At 52.1% G+C, this 18704-nt stretch overlaps 1 protein-coding gene across 1 annotated transcript; it reads left to right on the plus strand.

Moving 5' to 3' along the window:
• The first annotated feature begins 2526 nt into the window (after nt 1-2526).
• Nucleotides 2527-18309, plus strand: FOXRED2 (FAD dependent oxidoreductase domain containing 2). Its single transcript, XM_057557476.1, is given in 9 exon segments — nt 2527-2738; nt 3225-3773; nt 5482-5733; nt 5855-6118; nt 6476-6642; nt 9259-9424; nt 11575-11816; nt 13012-13182; nt 15997-18309. Coding segments are annotated over 8 exon segments (2064 nt in total). The 5' UTR covers nt 2527-2738; nt 3225; the 3' UTR covers nt 16251-18309.
• Nucleotides 18310-18704: the final 395 nt, after the last annotated feature.

The raw sequence follows: 18704 nt of genomic DNA on the forward strand, positions 1-18704 counted from the left end.
CTTTCAGTAGCATCCTGCGGCCTACAATCCAGGCTCAGCCTAGTCTGAAGGCCCTGCCGTACTTTATCAGTCCTAATTTCCCAATACAAAATACAACCAGCAGCTGTTTTAAGTACTTAATTGCCCACACCCATTCTCATAATCTTCACAACTATTAAGTAGACCTCCCTAACTTCATTTTTGGTCTGTCTGGTTTCAATGTTTATTCAACAAATTATTATGGGCCTCCTGTATGTCAGATGCTGATGGAAGCTGTGAGGTCACTATAGTGAATAAGATCATTTCTGCTCTAATGGAACTTTTCTCTGATGCTGATACAGGCTAGGAAAAAAATAGATAAATGGCATTCCTTAGGGGGTACTTAGGTCTGCGAGCTCAAGGAAGACTTCTAGAGAAGTCCCAGTGATGATTTTTAATGAGAAGCTCCAGCCATGCAAAGCTGGAAGACCACAGGGTTTTTCCACACTAAGCACGGCTGCCTTCCCACCAGAACCCTCAGCCCCATCTCACAGGACTACTTTAACACCCCTTGAGGTTTCCTATACTTGTGCTGTGTTCTCCCCATGTAAATCTCATGCAGGATCCACATGCCACCTCTAGAAAGCCAGCCCTGGTCACCCAGTTCACTTGAATGGCAGTTCAGGGTCACCCTGTCCTCCTTCATGTTGCCTCCACTTTGGCCACCATTGCTGGGCATGAGCAGTGGATTTGTGTTTAAGTCTCTTTACACTGAACTATCATAGGCCACTTTGTTTACATTACCAATGATGAAATAAAAATTCACATTTTAAGGCAAGACAAGAAAAATTACAACATAAAACCTTTTCTCTGTCTTTCAACCTCCTTCCTCCCCTCTAGTGTGCATTGTGCATCCACATTATGCATTAACCAGATCTCCCCTATGGCAGAAATGCCTGCTCAACCATAAAGATCAATTTTTTTTCTGGTGCCAGCAACTCCTTGGAAGAAAACATTCATTTCTCTCAATCCTGTAAGGGGTCACAGTGACCCTCCACTCGCCCTGTACTTGCAGACATCTTTGGTGAACTTTATGTACAACGCCAATATGCCATTTCCCTGAAAGACAGTGATGGGGGCAGAACAGACTGGTCAGGTGACCTGGGGAGATAACGGGCTGCACCTAATTAAAAGTTCTTAGCTTAAATACTTACTTATGAGTGTATTAATGTTGCTAGCTATATTACACATATTCTGCCTATTTTATAAGAGTATTGTTTCTTGCACTACCAAATGCGTGACAGAGCCTCCAATAAAAATAATGATGACTAGGTGACTTGAAACAATTACAAACATACAATTATATAAGATCAATGATTGTAATAGACGTCTAACTCTAGATATGGGAAGAAACAACAGGCGGGAACCATTTCCTGAACCATGAGACTAGTAAGACAGGTGGTCCAGAGGCCTTTGGCTACTGTTAACAGGGCCTAGTCCAGTAACAGTACATGGAGTGGCCTATCAGTAAATTGTGCCTGGCCTGGGAATGAGCATTCCTAGCACCATGTGACAAATCAGTCACAGAATGCCTCCCAAACCTTGGTCGAAATTAAGACTGAAAGGGAAGCAATTGTAAAATAAAGAATGTAACCTACTGCCCAGTTCTACAAGAATCAAGTCATTAGCCACTGCACTTGCTGACCTACAATATACCCTGAAGGAATTCAGGATGAGGATTGGGAGGAGGAGCTTTTTACTCTAAAAAAAAGTGGCAGAACCAGCCTTCAGGCAGATATTTTCAAGAGAAAATCTTCTGAACCCAGTTTCTTGCATTTTCCCATAGAGAACTAAAACCATTAACTAAGCTGTTAATTCCTTGTGAACAGCAGCAACCTTCTACCAAGATGTGTGCTTGATTGCACATACCTCTTCATCAAAATCATATATATGCCGGCCTCCCTCCCCTACCGCTTCGTTACAGTCCTCGGGCTTTCTGGAAGAGCTCATAATTTGGAGTATAAATGGGGGTTTTAATGTCACACTCCACTTCTTAACTGTGTGACCTTAAGCAAATCACCCCTAAATTCCATTTGGCCAGTCAGCTATTTACATTATATTGGAAACAATCCCTGCCTGGCCTTCCTGTTCTGGTGGAAGATCCAGTCAGTCCTGTTTCTTAGTAAACAATAGACAATCATTGTAGCGAACACGAGTTAATTTGTTTATCTGTCCTGGCTTCATTAACCTGGTTTCCGGTCCCAAAGTACTGACTACCCAACTAGTCTTTGGCTACCGTAATGGAGTGTAACAGCTGGGATTATCTCCAAAAGTCGTCTGCTCCCGTGCCTCCCTTACACGTGGAAAGACACAGCTTTAAAGAGCCCCAAGCCACTTGCCAGATTTGATCTTCAGTCGGGCCACCACCTGCCAGCGCGCGCCGGCCGGCGGAGCAGCACGTGCGCGACTCTCGCGAGCTATCCGGAGCCCAGGACCCGGCAGCCCAGCCCTCATGACGCGCGCCGCCACGTGACCCCGCCCCCTGCCACTGGCGGGGCGGGAGGGGCGGGGCCGCCGCCGTGGCGCGGGCAGGCCGAGCGCGGCCTGACTTGGCTGCGGGCTGTCTACGGAGCGGCTGGGAGGTTCGAGCTCTGTGCCGGGGGTGGACTGGCGGGCCGGGGAGGCGGAAGCTGCGGGCGTGGGCACCGCGCACGCGTGGGGAGCGGCTCCCTGATTCAGCGCGCCCGAAGGAGGGTGGCCTCGCGCTGCTCCGCGGGCAGGTGTGCTGGGGCATCCCTGTCACGTGACCGAAGAGACCCGGGTGTGGGACGGGGGCCTGCAGACCACACCTCCTTCAGGGTGGAGGCCGGAGCGCGGGGGCGTGGCCAAAAAGACGTGACCCTCGAGGGTCTGGCCTTGGGAGGCCCTAGCGGGGTGTTGGGCATCCCTGGAATTAGGGGAAATTGGAGAAAACACCCAGCCTCTTATTACCATGGCAATAAGGAGTCTGGCGCCCTTGGGAACTAAGGTCCTGAGGGAGATGGAGGGGCTGGGGACTCCTGGGGGGAGCCCAGATCCGAGCTTGAAACGATGGAGTCAGGGCAAATGAGTTCAGAGGTCCTTGGGTTCTGGTCCTGGCTGCGCCCCAAGTCGCAGTGAGCGCTCCGGCAAGCCCCTACCTTTCTGGGCCCCCAGTTCCTGGCTCACGTCCGCGGGCCTCGAGGGGCCTTCGTGGTCCGAGGCCTCACCTCTCTGGTCTGCCGTAGGATGGGCCTCTCCGCCGCGGCCCTGCTGTGGGGCCTCCCAGGGCTGCTCCTGACCATCGCCCTGCACCCGGCTCTCTCCCCGTGCCCCGCCCAGGCCTCGGTGCCCGCGCACCGGGACTACTGTGTCCTGGGTGCCGGGCCCGCGGGGCTGCAGATGGCCTACTTCCTGCAGCGGGCCGGCAGGGACTACGCCGTGTTCGAACGCGCCCCGGGACCGGGCAGCTTCTTCACGCGCTACCCCCGGCACCGCAAGCTCATCAGCATCAACAAGCGGTACACAGGCAAGGCCAACGCCGAGTTCAACCTCCGCCATGACTGGAACTCTCTGCTCAGCCACGACCCCCGGCTGCTCTTCAGACACTACTCCAACGCTTACTTCCCCGATGCCGGCGACATGGTGCGCTACCTGGGCGACTTCGCAGACCGGCTGGGGCTCCACGTGCTGTACAACACAACCATTGCTCACGTCACTCTGAACAAGGATTAACGGGCCTGGAATGGCCATTACTTCATCCTGACCGACCAGAAGGGCCAGGCATACCAGTGTAGGTAAGGAACCGGGCTCCAGAGCTCACCTGCTGAAGCCAGTGCCTTCCCTGGAAGAAGGAAACCCATTGGTTGGCCCGTAGGTGTGGGAGAAATGGGAGAAAAGAGGCATTTCTGACCATCCTTGCTCCCGCTGAAATCCAGTGCTAAGAGGTTCAGTTCAGCCATCATTTCCCAAGTGTTTCCTAGAAATGTATGTACATACTTGAACATTCTGACCATTTCTTTCCTCCAGGGTTTTCCGGTCTTCAGTATCTTCACATTCACTGAAGGACTCCAACATTGGGTATTGAGCATTGTCTGAGCTTATGCACCCACAAAACCCTTTTTGTAGAGCATCTCCTAGAACTTGTGTTCCCCAAAATACATTCTGAGAAATGCTGGCAAGTGTCCAGCAAGTGTTAGACAGGCTCAGTAGGATTTCTGAACTGAATGAGAGGGAGGGCCAACAGGCAGTGCTGCCAGGATTCAGTTTTAGCTCGCTTTGACTTGGGAGAAAGCTTAGCATAGTGTAGAGAACCCAAATTCAGAGTTATATGTTATACTGTGTTCGTCTAATCCTCACAAGGACCCTTTGAAGGAGGTTCACTGATCCCCATTTTATTGATGAAGAACTGAGGCTCAGAGAAGTTAAGTAACCGGTGCTGTGTCACACAGCTAATAAGGGGCGCAGCTGCCACTTGAGCTCACACCTTCCTGACTCTGAAGCCTGTGTTCTTAACGCTGTGCCCGACTGCCTCTCCCTTCCCGGCCGTCAGCCTAGCACCTGGCTCCAGGCAGGTGCTCGATCACGGTTCATTTTCTCATGCCTTTTGCCAGAGGCTCAGCCTTGCTCCTTGCTTGTTACAGCCCAAGGAGAGAAGGGTTGGGGCAGTTTGGACCCTCGCATCTTAGGCAGCAGTGCTACGGTGTAGGGGATTCAGATGTGAGCAAGTGGACAGGCCAGAAAGCAAGGGGCCACAGAGGCTTCTCCAGGCCACCCGGTCGTGTTTTCGAAACTATCTTGTGATCAAACCGTTCCTCTGCAGGCCGACAGGGTCCAGCTCCCAGCCTGTCCACCACAGGATTGTAATCCCCACCAGTAGAAAGAGCAAGACTCTGGAATTAGGCTGGCCTGTGGTCAGATTCTGGCTCTGCTGTCTAAGGAGCTGTGGAGGTCGTGGGCCCACGTGGAGCCTGCATCTCCTCGCCTGTAGAGCAGGCCGAATAACACCAATGCAGAGCTGCTTTGAGCAGTAAGATGAGGCAGAAAGCACTTAGTACAGGGCCTCGTACACAATCACCACTCAGCAGATTCTGCATCTGCCAGGCAAGTAAGAAAGGGGGAAGCAGAACGTATAGTTTCATTTTCATGACTAGGGTGGTACTTGGTGAGGCTGCCATGTTCAAAATTAAGTGAATTATTCCTTTTCTCATGGCGTCACTCTCTCCAAAGTCAGAAAGTAAAACTAATTCTCACGTTTGGTATAATCCCAGGAAGGTGTAAAGGAAACTGCACCCACTGGATCACTCAGTGAGAGGCCAGGGTAAAGTCTCCGATGCACTGGGACAGGTCAGGAGGTGGGTGAATAAATGAATGACCTGCTTTCTTTTAGGAGCCAGCAGTCTGGGTGAGGCGGGCGAGCCAGGCGGCAGGTCCAAAGAGGGATTTTCACTTCGTGGTCTCATAGCTAAGAGGCTAAGCCATCCTCCCTCTGTCCCCCACCTGCAGCGTCCTTCTCGTGGCCACCGGCTTGTCAGTCCCCAACCACGTTGACTTCCCTGGCTCTGAATACGTGGATGGTTATGAGTCCGTGTCCGTGGATCCCAAGGACTTCGTGGGTCAGAATGTGCTGATCCTGGGCCGGGGAAACTCGGCCTTTGAGACGGCGGAGAACATCTTGGGTGTCACCAACTTTATCCACATGCTGAGCCGCTCCCGGGTCCGGCTCTCCTGGGCCACCCACTACGTCGGCGACCTCAGGTATGCTGGGCAGGTACTGTGTGTGCTGTGCTGCCAGCCCCTGACCCCCACCCTGGCCCCTGAGGCTCCCTTACCCGGCACAGACTTCTTTCTCTCTCCTGACATTCCCCTTGGGCCCCAGGGCCATCAACAATGGCCTGTTGGACACCTACCAACTGAAGTCCCTGGACGGGCTGCTCGAGTCTGACCTGACGGATCTGGCTGTTGTGAAGGACCACGAGGGCAAGTTCCACGTCACCCTGAAATTCTTCCTGGAGGAAGGCAACCGGAGTGCCGACGCCGTCCCCCTCCCCCAGGACGATAACGACAACTTCGCCTTGCGCGTGGCCTACGACCGGGTCATCCGCTGCCTGGGCTGGAACTTCGACTTCTCCATTTTCAGCAAGTGAGTCCGAACGGAGGGGAGGAGCTGGATCTCTCAGCAAAGCCCTCTGGTCAAGGCCCAGGTGGACAAGGAGACGCCAGAGGGCTTGAGCAGATCCTCCTGTGCCATCAGGTCACACAGGGACCCAGAGCCCAGCCTCCAGTGCGGCTTGAATCCTGGCTCTGTCCCTGACCCACCACATCTTTAACGTGAACCTCAGTTACTCTGTCTGCTAAATGGCCATCGTCATACCCGCCTCCTAGGGTCATGGTGTGGTTAAAATTTGAGCAGGAATGTAAGCACTTAGCTCAGTGCCAAGCCTGTAAAAGGTGTTTCATACATAGCAGCGATTTTATTCACAGCCCTTTCCACTCACAGGTCCCTCCGACTCTCTGCAGGGGGTGAGCTCAGCAAGAAGTACCCCCTGGTCAAAGCCAGCTATGAGTCCAAAGGGAGCCGGGGCCTCTTTGTCCTGGGGACTGCCAGCCACTCCGTGGATTACCGGAAATCTGCTGGGGGCTTCATCCATGGATTCCGATACACAGGTGAGCCCGGCAGAGAGGGCCGCTGTCCCCAGACAGAACCGTCCCCAGGGTTTGTAAAGACACGCCTGATTCCCTTAAAGCAGCCTTAAAGGGATTACTTATCAGCAGTTGATTGTCACAAATTCCCTGTGGGGCAGGCGGCAGTGGGTTTTCTTGGTCTGAGGACACATCTAGAGAAGTACCAGATAAGGTGTAAAAGTAAGTACATCTGGGGGTGGCGTGTTACCCGCGTCACCATGATTGGCAAGGATGCTGAGCTTGGGGCTGCTAACCTGGGGAAGCAGCTGGGCGGTCTCAGGGGTGAGGCTTCATAACCTCCCTAAGCCTCTGCTGGCCCTCCCAGATGCCAGAGTTGTAAATGAGGTGAATTCTTCACCCCATAGAGCTGTTGTAAGGACTAAATAAGGTAATATCTGGAGACCGTGGAGCTGTAAAGCATTACGTACACATAGACTCTTTGGGTACCAACAAATTTCAATAAAAATTGCAACTAGATTATATCAGCTCTCTTTCAAAACTCTCGGTACTAAGGGTACCAATTTTCTGCGCTCTGGGTAGCCCGTTGGATGGGTGCTTTATTGCATGACGAGTGTTACATGGGCCAGTTAATTTGACCATGAAAACACCATAAGGGTCCTTCATCCTGATGTTTCTATATTTAATTTGATGCCTCGCTTGCCTTAATGCTACTTTTTGCATTTCACTCTCCTTCCAGTTTGACAGGGAAAGATAATCATGCTTTGCTGTTGATTTCCAGATGATATGTTTTATACCCCTTGCATGTGGTCAGGGAAAGAAACCGAGAATGTTAGCTGTCTGTTTACCAAAATATTTGCAAATGGAACACACACACACACACAGAATGGGAAGAGTCATCTCTCCAGCTGTGTCCCCAGCAAGAAACCCTCCTCACGTTCCCCTGCATGTCACCCTTCCTGCACCTGCTGTCCTGACAGGTACTGCCCCATCTCTCTTGCTTCCCTCTGTCCCCTCATCTTTCCCCAGCTCACATTCTTAATTCTCCCAACAGCCCCATAAGAGACATCCTGTTATTTCAATTCCATTTTTCATAGAAGGAAACTGGGGCACAGAGAAGCTAAGTCACTTACCCAAAGTCACCCAGCCAGTGGATGGCAGAGGTGGCATTTGAATCCACACCTGTCTGACTTTGAGGCTCCCAGCTGACCACTAAGCTTCAAGCAAGTGGGAAACAATCCTGGATGGACAGGCCACCAAGAGCTGTGGTCAGTCCTACTAGCTGGGGACCCCACTAGAGGGAGGGGCAGTGTGACCGTACACAGTACATCCTGCCCGACCTTGCTCATCATTCAGCTGAAAAACAGGTCCCCAAGGGAGACAAGCAGAAAACAGCAAGCCAGAGTAAAGCAAGATGAAAGATGGTAACCTCAGAAGGTAGGGCCTGCTGGGAGCCCTGCCCCTCCCCCTCCTGTCTCTCTCCAGTCCATCCCAGCCTCACTTGCCTGACTTGGGACCTCTTGGTCTCTCCTGACTGGTCTTCCTGCCATTGGTCCCTCTGGCTTCCCATCCAGCCACTCCGGTACCCACCAGAACACTGTTCTTTAAACAGAAAAACCTCCAGGGGCTCCCCAGCCAGGTCCTCGGCGTGGCATCCAGAGTTTCGTGCAGCCGGCACCGGCTCGCCCGCCCAGCCTGGCCCTCGCCTCCTTTTCAGAATGTGCCAGTTTCTCAAGGTTTTATGTCTTTGCACCCATGCTGCTTTTGTCAGGCCCCCTTCCCACACTTCCCTAGCTGTGTAATTCCTCAACCTTTCACAAAACGCAGCATAACCTTGTTTCCTCCAGAGAACCAGATGTCTGTCTGTCTGTCTCGTGAGGCTGAACATCCTTTCCTGTGACCGTTGGTCGACCCAGTCTCCCAGCGCGTGAACTGTCTGTCTGTGTCCTCGCTGTTACCGGATTTGGGTGTTGTGTTGATTCATTTCGAGGAGCAGGCACCTGTGTGTGGTGCCCCAGTGTCACAGCTGTGTAAGGGCAGCCCCAGGTACACAGAAAATGTCCCCCTGTTGTTTGAGATGGCTGTTGCTTTTCTATCCTTCCAGAGATATACAGAGCATCTCAAAGTAGAACTTAGTAACAGATGTGGCTTTCGGCTGTGAAGGAGAGGAAGCAGTCAAAGCTTTTCCATTTGGGAGTCTCTGATAGACATGGGGACTGTGGGGAGGGGAGAGGTTGCAGAGGAAGGCTCTGGGTCTGGTTTGGACGCATCACATGTGAGGTGACAGTGGCAGGACTTCCGTATGCAGATGGCCTAAAGCAGAAGCAGGCAGTCTCGGGCCTGGGGACCAAATCCAGCCGTGCCCGTTCATTTCGCGGTCTTCTACGGCTGCTTTCCCACCAGAGGCAGAATTGAGTCAAGTGAGAGAGACCGTCTGGGCTGCAAAGCCAGAAACACTTCCCATCCAGCCCTTTTCAGCACACACGTGTGGACCCTGCTCTAAAGGCATCTTCTTGGAGCCGCGCATACAAGCGTGTCCTGAGTGCAGAGCTGGTGGGGCTCTGCGTCGCCCCCCACTCCCCGGAGGTGAAAGATAACATCTTAAGGGCAGCATGCCATTCCTCCCTCTGGCCATTTCAGTGCGTGCCGTCCACCGGCTGCTGGAGCAGCGTCATCACGGCGTCACCTGGCCCTCCACCCAGCACCCCATCACGCAGCTGGCCAGTGCCATCATCCGGCGCGTCAACGAGGCTTCTGGGCTCTACCAGATGTTCAGTGTGCTGGCCGACGTGGTCCTGTTGAAGGAGTGAGTAGTCCAGCCCTCGCCTTCCCACTGCCCCTCCCCCTCCCACCCCGTCTTGCTCTTCTCTTCCTGTTGCATGTGTGGAAGAGCCCAGTGGTTCTTTGCTAAGATGAAGATGGCTGGTGGGGTGGGCAGGGAGGGTGGGGATCAGTCTGTTCTGGGGAAATCAGTGAAATCAACACCACAAGCTCTACTGACGGACAGACAGACAGACACGTGGGTGTGCTGCAGCTTTGCCACTTTCCACCCATGTGATCTAGGGCAAGTTAGTTAGTCTCTCTGAGCCTTTCTCTCATCTGCAAAATAGAGCTAATAATACCTACCTTGCAGGACTGTAGGGAGGAGTAAAGGTAACTGGTAGAAAAGCGTCTGGTACCAAACAGATGAGCAGTGAACTGCAGTGATGACGGATCACCACCTGCGTGGTGTAAGAGCTCCTTGGGCCAGACCATGTCGGCTCCTTATCAATCAAGTGATAAGCAGCAGATCACAGAGGATGCTCCCTGAGAAGGAAACCATGCAGAGCAGGGAAGGGAGAAGAGCTGAGGGTGGTGAGCGGTGGGGCTGGTTCTCAGAGGGAACAGCCTGGTCCAAAGCCAGTGAGTGCAGCAGCACATTAAGTTCAGGGACATGCAGGAAACTCAGCGGTGCTCAGAGCAAAACCCCCATCACCCTTGACTCCTCTCTCTTTCATACCCATTCACTGCATTCACAGCATCCGTAGGTCCCATCAGCTCTACCTTCAAACTGTGTCTAGAATCTGCCTCTCACTAGCGCCCCCACTGCCACCTTGGTCTGGACCATGAGCATCTCTCACCTGCACTGATACAGCAGCCTCTCACCTTTTTTTTTTTTTTTTTTATTACGGCGTAAGCCTTGGAGATTTTTTTTTTTTTAATTTATTTATTTTTGGTTGTGTTGGGTCTTCGTTTCTGTGCGAGGGCTCTCTCTAGTTGCGGCAAGCGGGGGCCACTCTTCATCGCGGTGCGCGGGCCTCTCACTGTCGCGGCCTCTCCTGTTGCGGAGCACAGGCTCCAGACGCGCAGGCTCAGTAATTGTGGCTCACGGGCCTAGTTGCTCCGCGGCATGTGGGATCTTCCCAGACCAGGGCTCGAACCCGTGTGCCCTTAGCAGGCAGATTCTCAACCACTGCGCCACCAGAGAAGCCCCAGCCTCTCACCTTTGACCCCATGGTCTGCTCTCAACATGGTGGCCAGAGTGATTCTTTTTTTTTTTTTTTGGCTGCTAGTGTGTGCAGGCTTTTTCTAGTTGTGGTGAGTTGGGGCTACTCTTCGTTGTGGAGCACGGGCTCTCAGCGTGTGGGCTTCAGTACTTGTGGCACGCAGGCTCAGCAGTTGTGGCTCGTGGGCTCTAGAGCACAGGCTCAGTAGTTGTGGCACACGGACTTAGTTGCTCCACGGCATGTGGAGTCTTCCCGGACCAGGGCTCGAACCCGTGTCCCCTGCATTGGCAGGCGGATTCTTAACCACTGTGCCACCAGGGAAGACCCAGAGTGATTCTTTTAAAACTTGAATCACTCGAATTCAGCTCTGTTCAATATCCTCCCAAGGCCCGCAGCTTCCCTTCCCAGCCCAGATGACACCCGACATTCCCATCGTGGCACACACGGCCCTCCTTGACCTGCCCCCACCGACTTCCCGTCCCCTCCCCCTTGGCTCCACTCCAGCCACACAGGCCTTCTTCCTGTCCCTTGAACATGCCAAGGTGTTCGCTCCCTCCTAGGGCTTCTCCATCACTGGTCTCTCAGCCTGGCTCCCCCTCTCCCCAGATACCCACTCAGGTTACTCAGCGTCTTGTCTTCTCTCCCCCGTGTAAGTCAGGGCTCAGCTGTAACAGTAATATTCAGGGGAGACGCGCAGGCCTGATGAGTGTCTGCACGCCGTTTGACGGGCGCTTCTAGGCAGGAGAGGCAGGCACACGCACACGCCACACACGCACGCACACACCACACACGCACGCACCACACACACGCACATGCCACACACGCACGCACACACCACACGCACGCACACGCCACACACGCACGCACACGCCACACGCACGCACGCACACACCACACACGCACGCACACGCTTGTCACCTCTGCCGCAGCACTGAGGGTCTTACCCCCGCCATGTTGCCCCTGTCCCCAGGAATGCCACTGCTTTTGAGTACCTGGAGGAGTTCCCCATGCAGATGCTGGCCCAGCTGGAGACAATCACAGGAAGAAGGGCCAGGCACGGGCTCTTCGTCATCAATATGGAGTACGGCCGGAACTTCTCTGGGCCCGACAAGGACGTCTTCTTTTATGACCGCTCTGTGGGGCACACGGAAGACGCCTGGCTGTCTAACTTCCTCCATCCTGTCATCTACTACTACAGGCACCTCCCCACCGGTGAGCTGGGTCTCCACTCTCCCCCGAGCGAGGGCACTCCTCGGACCCCAGCGCCATTAAGCTGTCATGCAGCACCCTCAGCTGACAGAAGGGGGGCCGCTAGGGGCTCTGCCTAGAGCCTAAATGGGGCAGATGGTCCAAGAACAATAAATGCTATTCCCAGATTCTGGCCCACACGTCGACCTGGGCAGGCCACGTGTGGAGCGGCGTGATCACCTCCAGGCACCACGTCGTCAGAGGGGCACTGTTGTTGCTGTCTCCAAAGGAGGCTGACCGTGGAGTGGGGAGCGGGGATCTGGGGACTGACTCTTAGAAGGAACAGGGAAGGGAAGGGGAACTGGTTAGCACAGGAGGGGAGCAGGAGAGCTGGGCAGTGTCCCAGGGCCGTCCTTTCCTCGCTGTGTGGCCTTGGACCATTACTTCACCCCGCTGAGCCTCAGCTTGCTCGGGTGTGACGTGGGGGTGGCCACGGCACCCTCCTTGTAGGATGAGGGTTAATGAGATGATGCAGCGCAACGCCAGCATGGTGCCCGGCACGGAGCAGCTACCGAATGATGACCAACCTGGGGAACACGACTCCTGCTTCCAAACTTGAAGGGATGTCCCCTGGAAGAGGATGATCTAAAAATAGAGGCCGTTCCAAGGGGCGGAGGTAGTGTCCACAGGTAGAAGTGACAGGAGCGCAGGTTTACGTTCACGCTAAGGAGCAGCTAATCGTGGAAGCTGCCAAGGGTGGGATGGGCCACCTCCCAGAGTTTCCCGAGGCAGGGGTGGTCATGGCTTGGTGCCCTGTGGCAGGGACACACGGAAGGGCACCCACCAGGTAGGAAACCGCACTAGAGGGGCCCTAAGACCCCTTGGAGGCAGGACCCCGAGTCTCCTCACAGAAAGGCCAGTTTCAAAGCAGTCACAATAGACCTCAGTCCACATAAGTCTTAGAAGCAAACCGAGTTCAAGTGACTGGTCTTAGTTGTGCCCGCTGACAGTGCAGGGGATGAGTCTGGTCTCGTCCCTCTCCCTCACGTCCGCCTTCCAGACATTCGGAAGGACAGCTGAACGGGCTGACCGTGGCCCATGCAGAGGTGCATCAGGAAGGCTGAGCGCGAGGGGCTGGGGGGCAGGCACCCGGGACGTGGCCCTGGGAACGGAAGCCCCGCGCTCGGCTCTGACATGACGCCCCTTCTCCTCCCCACAGAGCAGGAGGTGAGGTTCCGCCCCGCAGGCTGGCCTCTGCCGCGGCCCACGGCCATCCACCACATCGTGGAAGATTTCCTGACGGACTGGACGGCCCCGGTGGGGCACATTCTGCCCCTGAGGCGCTTCCTGGAGAACTGCTTGGACACCGATCTCCGGAGCTTCTATGCAGGTAACTTAAGTTTCCCGAAGGACAAAGGGGCTGAGCTGGAGGGTGAAGAAGACGGGGTAGATCCATGCCCTGTGGAACTTTAGGATGCACGTCTAGAAACCCAGACCCAAGACTTCCATCTCCTACAACGGGAGGACTCGGTGTTCACAGAAACCCCCTCCCAGTACAGCACACCTGCAAACACTGAATAAAATGTCTTTTTTAAAAAACTGGCAGGAAAATAAGGGAACTCCCCAGAGGCCAAACACCAAGAAAAGCACAAACCCACCGCTGGATGAGGGATACCTGCTGACTGTCAGTGGCCTAGAGCCCGGGTAGCTGACCAGCACTTGGAGCTGGGAAGACGAGGCTGGAGCAGGGTAGGATATCTGTACAGAGACCTTTAAATAGAGCTGGGATCTCAGTGGGTAAAGCAGAAGGCAGAAAGCACTCCCGAGAGACAGAGGAGACACATGCTTTTTGGCTCTGGGTAGAGTCGGGGGGAAAATCTCCCCTGAGAACTTCCATTCACTAGGCCTCACTCATATGAGTTTGGGGCCAAAGTTCACACTATCGTTGTAGTGCAGAAATCACAGAAGTCGATGTGAGTCTTCTGTGAGGACACATACCTTAATACTAGGCCTCAAAGAATTCCCCCAGATAAAGTTCCCAGGAACATGAACTCCCAAGCGGAAATCACTTAACACGTAAGGATACAAACTACCATGAGGGAGTGTCAGCAGAAGCAACACACTGTAGGATGAAACCTACAAAGCCTGTGGGAAATGGAATGGTCAGAGAGAGGATGTAGAGTATGTCCAAAATCTGTAAGTAAATAGAAGAGAGATTACTGAAAATGGAATGAAAGGGTAGGACTACCAAAATTGGGCAGATTTGAGAAAGGTCCAAATGGAACTTCTGGAAATGAAAATATAAATTTGTAATTAGAAACTCAATGTCAAGGTTAGGAGCACATTAGACAGAGATGAAGGGAAAATTGGTGAACTGGATGGAAGATAGCTCTGACAGTCAAACCCAAAGAGGGACTTGGGAAGAAAAGTCTCACGATCCAGAGGGAGAACTGACCAAAACAAGCCAAATTTTTGTCTTTTTTTTTTAACCCCCTGAATTACCAGCATACCCACTCCTTTTTTCTGTCCAGCAAACATCTGTTGAACAGTGATTGTATATCACGCACTATTCATATCAAACCAGGTTAGAGACGGTCAGTCCTTGGCCTATGGGTCAGAGAGCAAGTGTCATCCTTTCATCCCTCAGTCTACCTTGAAATAAAAATGTATATATTAAGGGAGATGGCTTAAAACAATACTTTGTTAATAGTCTAAATGTGTGTAGATGCTCAAACAGGGGTAATTCATAGAGCAGAGCTAAACAGCTTTGAAGTACTAGCATTCTGCAGACATAAACTCTGACCATACACTTACACATGAAATTACCCACTATAGGTCTAGAGACCTCAGCTGCAAAACCTCTGTCTGTTTCTCGAGGTTTCAGGAGTACACAGAGATGCCAGTGCCTGTTAGGGAGTGTATTCCTACCCTGAGATACGGCTCCTGCCGACCCATCATCACAGGCCCTGCAGCCTCCTGGCTCCTACTCCCTAGATACACTCAACAGTACCAGCCAGTAAGTGTCACTGCCTTGAACTCGAAGGAATCCTCCCCACAAAGGGCCAGCTGGCAGAGGGTGGGCTTTCCCTCCACCCGGTTAGTGGGTGTGCAGCTGCTAGTTCTGGACCCAGATCTGCTGGGCTTCTCCACGCCCGGGCCCCTGCAGAAGGGGTGACGTATGTCATAGGAGGAGGTGCTTGCCGACAGGCCACCTCACTGCCCCTCTCCGTCCTCTCCCACATCTGCTATCTTCCCTGCTCAGAGAGGATGGTCATGGACCATTCTGGCAGGGGCCCTCTGTACTATCAGTCAGAGGTAAGGTAGGAAATAGTTTTCCTGTGGCACCTCACAGCCTGGTCACTCGTGTGAGCCTTACAGCATCCTTTTGTAATGTGCCCATTCACTGAGGCGAGAGACTCGATGGTTTTCTGACACTCACTCCATCTTCCCATCCTGTCTCTAAATCCCTTAGAAGATTGAGCCCACCTCTGTTTCATCCTTTCTATTCTTTAAGTCAAAGTTATATAAGTACTTGGCTAAAAGGCTTTTTTACCCACTTCCATTCCCATTCCCCAGAAGGAATGGCTTTGAGCTCCTCTGGTTGTCTCTTAATATTTCTAAATAACACGTATCCACAGCTCCTTCTTCATTGATCAGATTTGACCTACACACCAGCTTTCTGCTGTGGCACAGACGAGGGTTTAGCAGTTTTACCTTTATGTCCCCCACAGTGCTTAGAATCGTGCTTTACACACAGTATTTGCAGCTCAGACATTGTTGCGGGAATAAATGTTTGCAGGGAACTCTGAGCTCAAAATGGAACTGACCACCAAGTTCCCAGCCCCGCCGGGGTGGCTCCTGGAAGAGAAGGCTGAGGGGCTGCTCCCGGGTGGCTGAGCGCCCACCCCGCTGGCTCCACGCACAGCAGCATGCGGGCCTCCCACCTCTGGGAGCTGAGCCGTCTCTGGTTTGCTTTCCTCTGGAGCCTTGTTTTTCCAAAATGTTGAGGCAGCCTCCCAGTCTTGGAACCTCAGGGAGGGATGAGATCCACGGCTACCCAGGTCAGACGTGAGATACTCAGAAAAGTCAGCTCCCAGGCTCAGGGGATGGAGGGAACCGGGTGAGGCCCCTGGGGCATTGGCACCCCCTCCCCTTGCACCTCTCCCCACACCTCTCAGCCCGACCTCCTTTTGCTTTTGTGCAGAGTCCTGTTTCCTGTTCGCCCTAACACGCCAGAAGCTGCCACCCTTTTGCCAGCAGGGGTACCTGAGAACACAGGGGCTCGTGGGAACCGAGAGCCTCCGCCAGCGTGGCGTGGAGAGCGGGCTCCTGTGGGACTATGCCACTGTGGGCCGGGGGGACAGCGGCCAGCAACCTGGCGACCACGGGCCAGGACAGCACCCTCTGGCTCCAGGGCCTCCAGTCTCGCCCTTCGACAGCAACAAAGAGGAGCTCTGATGGCCAGGCTTCTTCCGCCCAGGCCCACAGTCAGCCCTGCTCTTTCCCCACGGTTCAGTGCTCCCACCGACGTGATTGCCAGAGACACCTCAGATCATCGCAGTGACCGCACCAAAGCCACACGGAGGGCACGTAAGGGCTGAAGGGCGGCCACTCGGTGGTCTCCCCTCCTGTTCGGTTCAGGGGTGCCTGGGAAGTGGGGTCCAGGGAAAGCATCTTCTGCCAGATGGAAGGGAGCCGCCTTCCACACCGGACTTGTCTGCAAATGAGCTGTCACGGAGCACCAGGCTGGCCTCAGTTCTGTCCCCATCAAGTGCCCAGTGGTTCCTTTTCCTTCCAGTTGTCGACTTAAAAAATATTCACAACCTAAAAGTTGAGAGTTATGTTTTATTCAGCGGGAATTTTTAAGACTTCAAACCCAGGAGGCAGCATCTCAAATAACCCTGAAAGAACTGCTCCGAGGAGGTGAGGGGGAGCCAGGTTATGTAGAAGTTTTGCAACAAAGGGCAGGTGGTCTGAACATCAAAAGATTATTGTTAATTAAAGAAAACCAGATATCCCAAGTTTAGGAATTTAGCGCTTTTCTACGTATGGGAAGATGCAAGAGTCTGGGCTCACTGAAGTCTTTCCTTTGAAATGCACCTCAGCTGTCTGGGGCCAATATCCTATGTTTTCACATCCTGAGTTTCCTCAGGGCTCACCGTAGGCAGTGGCTGCAGTCTGATGGCTGCTGGATGGCAGGTATTCTTTCCTTCCTGAGTTCACCAGCTCACATCAGTGGTGGCTGCAATCGCTGATGAGTGTGACATCCTTTGTTTACTGATATAGCGGGAAATAACTCCATTTCTCAGATCCTCCTCTTGGTTGGAAATTTGACCAATATTTGGGAGGCATTTCATGACCAAATTTTGTCCCACGGCACTGGGAGGCGCATCCCAGATCAGGTGAAAATTTTTTTTGATGTGTCACTCCAGGTGCTAGTTTCCAGATTAGGCCCTGTTGATAATTAAAGATTCTCTGGATCGTCTGTCTTACTAGTCTACTATGATCCAGGAAATGTTTTCCCTTGTTGCTCCTTCCCGTACCTAGAGTCACACTATTACAATTATTCTATAAGAGCCATAAATATTCTATAAGAGTCATTACAATTATTCTATAAGAGTCATAAAAATCATCTGTTTCCTCAAGATGTTTAGCCATCATCAATTTTGTTGGAGGCCTGGTTACACACTGGGTACTGTAAGAGACAACAATCTTATGAAACAGACAGGATATAAGTAATGCAGCTAGTAATACTGACAAAGTCATAGTGCAGCAGGGAGACACGAAGTATAAACAATTTGGAAACAAAGAACAAATTAAAACAATTACTAGTATAACTAGTTGTAATCCAGTTGCAATAAACCATCAAGTCCACAGGAGGGCCAGCTGGAGAGGCCAAATTTTGGCAGGAACAGGTAGAGAGAAAAAGAAAAATGTTTCATCTTTGTTTACAAAGGTATACCTTATCAACTTGTTGTACGTCATAGCATAAGAGAAAAGGTTTTTCTGAAAAACAAAGATTAAAGATGGTATATTTCCCAAAGTCATAAAGTTATAAATCATATTCATCAGTTCCTTCAGTCCCATGTAATTGATTCCTGTTGATCTGGATGAAGTAATCAGGTTTTGAGTTTTGTCATTTGTTACAGAGTTCAGTGGTATTATCTAAAGGCAATCAGAAACTTATATTTGGGGACTTCCCTCCCTGGTGGCGCAGTGGTTAAGAATACACCTGCCAATGCCGGGGACATGGGTTCGAGCCCTGGTCCAGGAAGATCCCACATGCCGCAGAGCAGCTAAGCCCACGCACCACAACTACTGAGCCTGTGCTCTAGAGCCTGCGAGCCACAACTACTGAGCCTACGTGCCACCAACTACTGAAGCCTGTGCACCTAGAACCCGTGCTCCACAGCAAGAGAAGCCACCGCAATGAGAAGCCCACGCACCGCAACAAAGAGTAGCCCCTGCTCGCTGCAACTAGAGAAAGCCCGCGCGCAGCAACAAAGACCCAACACAGCCAAAAATAAATTAATTAAAAAAAAAAAAAAGAAACTTGTATTTGTTTTTTATGAGTCTTAAAAATCTTCATTTTGTAAAAGCATCAGGACAAAACTTAAAATAGTATGGTTAAAGATTTGAGTACAATGCAATTGGCAGGAAACTTGGATATTTCTGTGATATAACATTTTAGGATAATAACTAGAATTATGACTGATAACATTATATCAGGGCATATCAGATGTTAGGGATTCCATATAAATTTTGGAATATCTATATTAATGACATTTATTCATACACTGTAACCTATGGTTCATCTCCAATCACTTGACAATGTCTCTGAAGTATTTAAACATACCAGATAAACTTAATTAGTTTAATATTCATCTCTGAGATGTCTCAGGATGTTCCTTC

The sequence above is a fragment of the Balaenoptera acutorostrata genome, chromosome 11 (assembly GCF_949987535.1).
Source record: "Balaenoptera acutorostrata chromosome 11, mBalAcu1.1, whole genome shotgun sequence".
NCBI lineage: Eukaryota > Metazoa > Chordata > Mammalia > Artiodactyla > Balaenopteridae > Balaenoptera > Balaenoptera acutorostrata.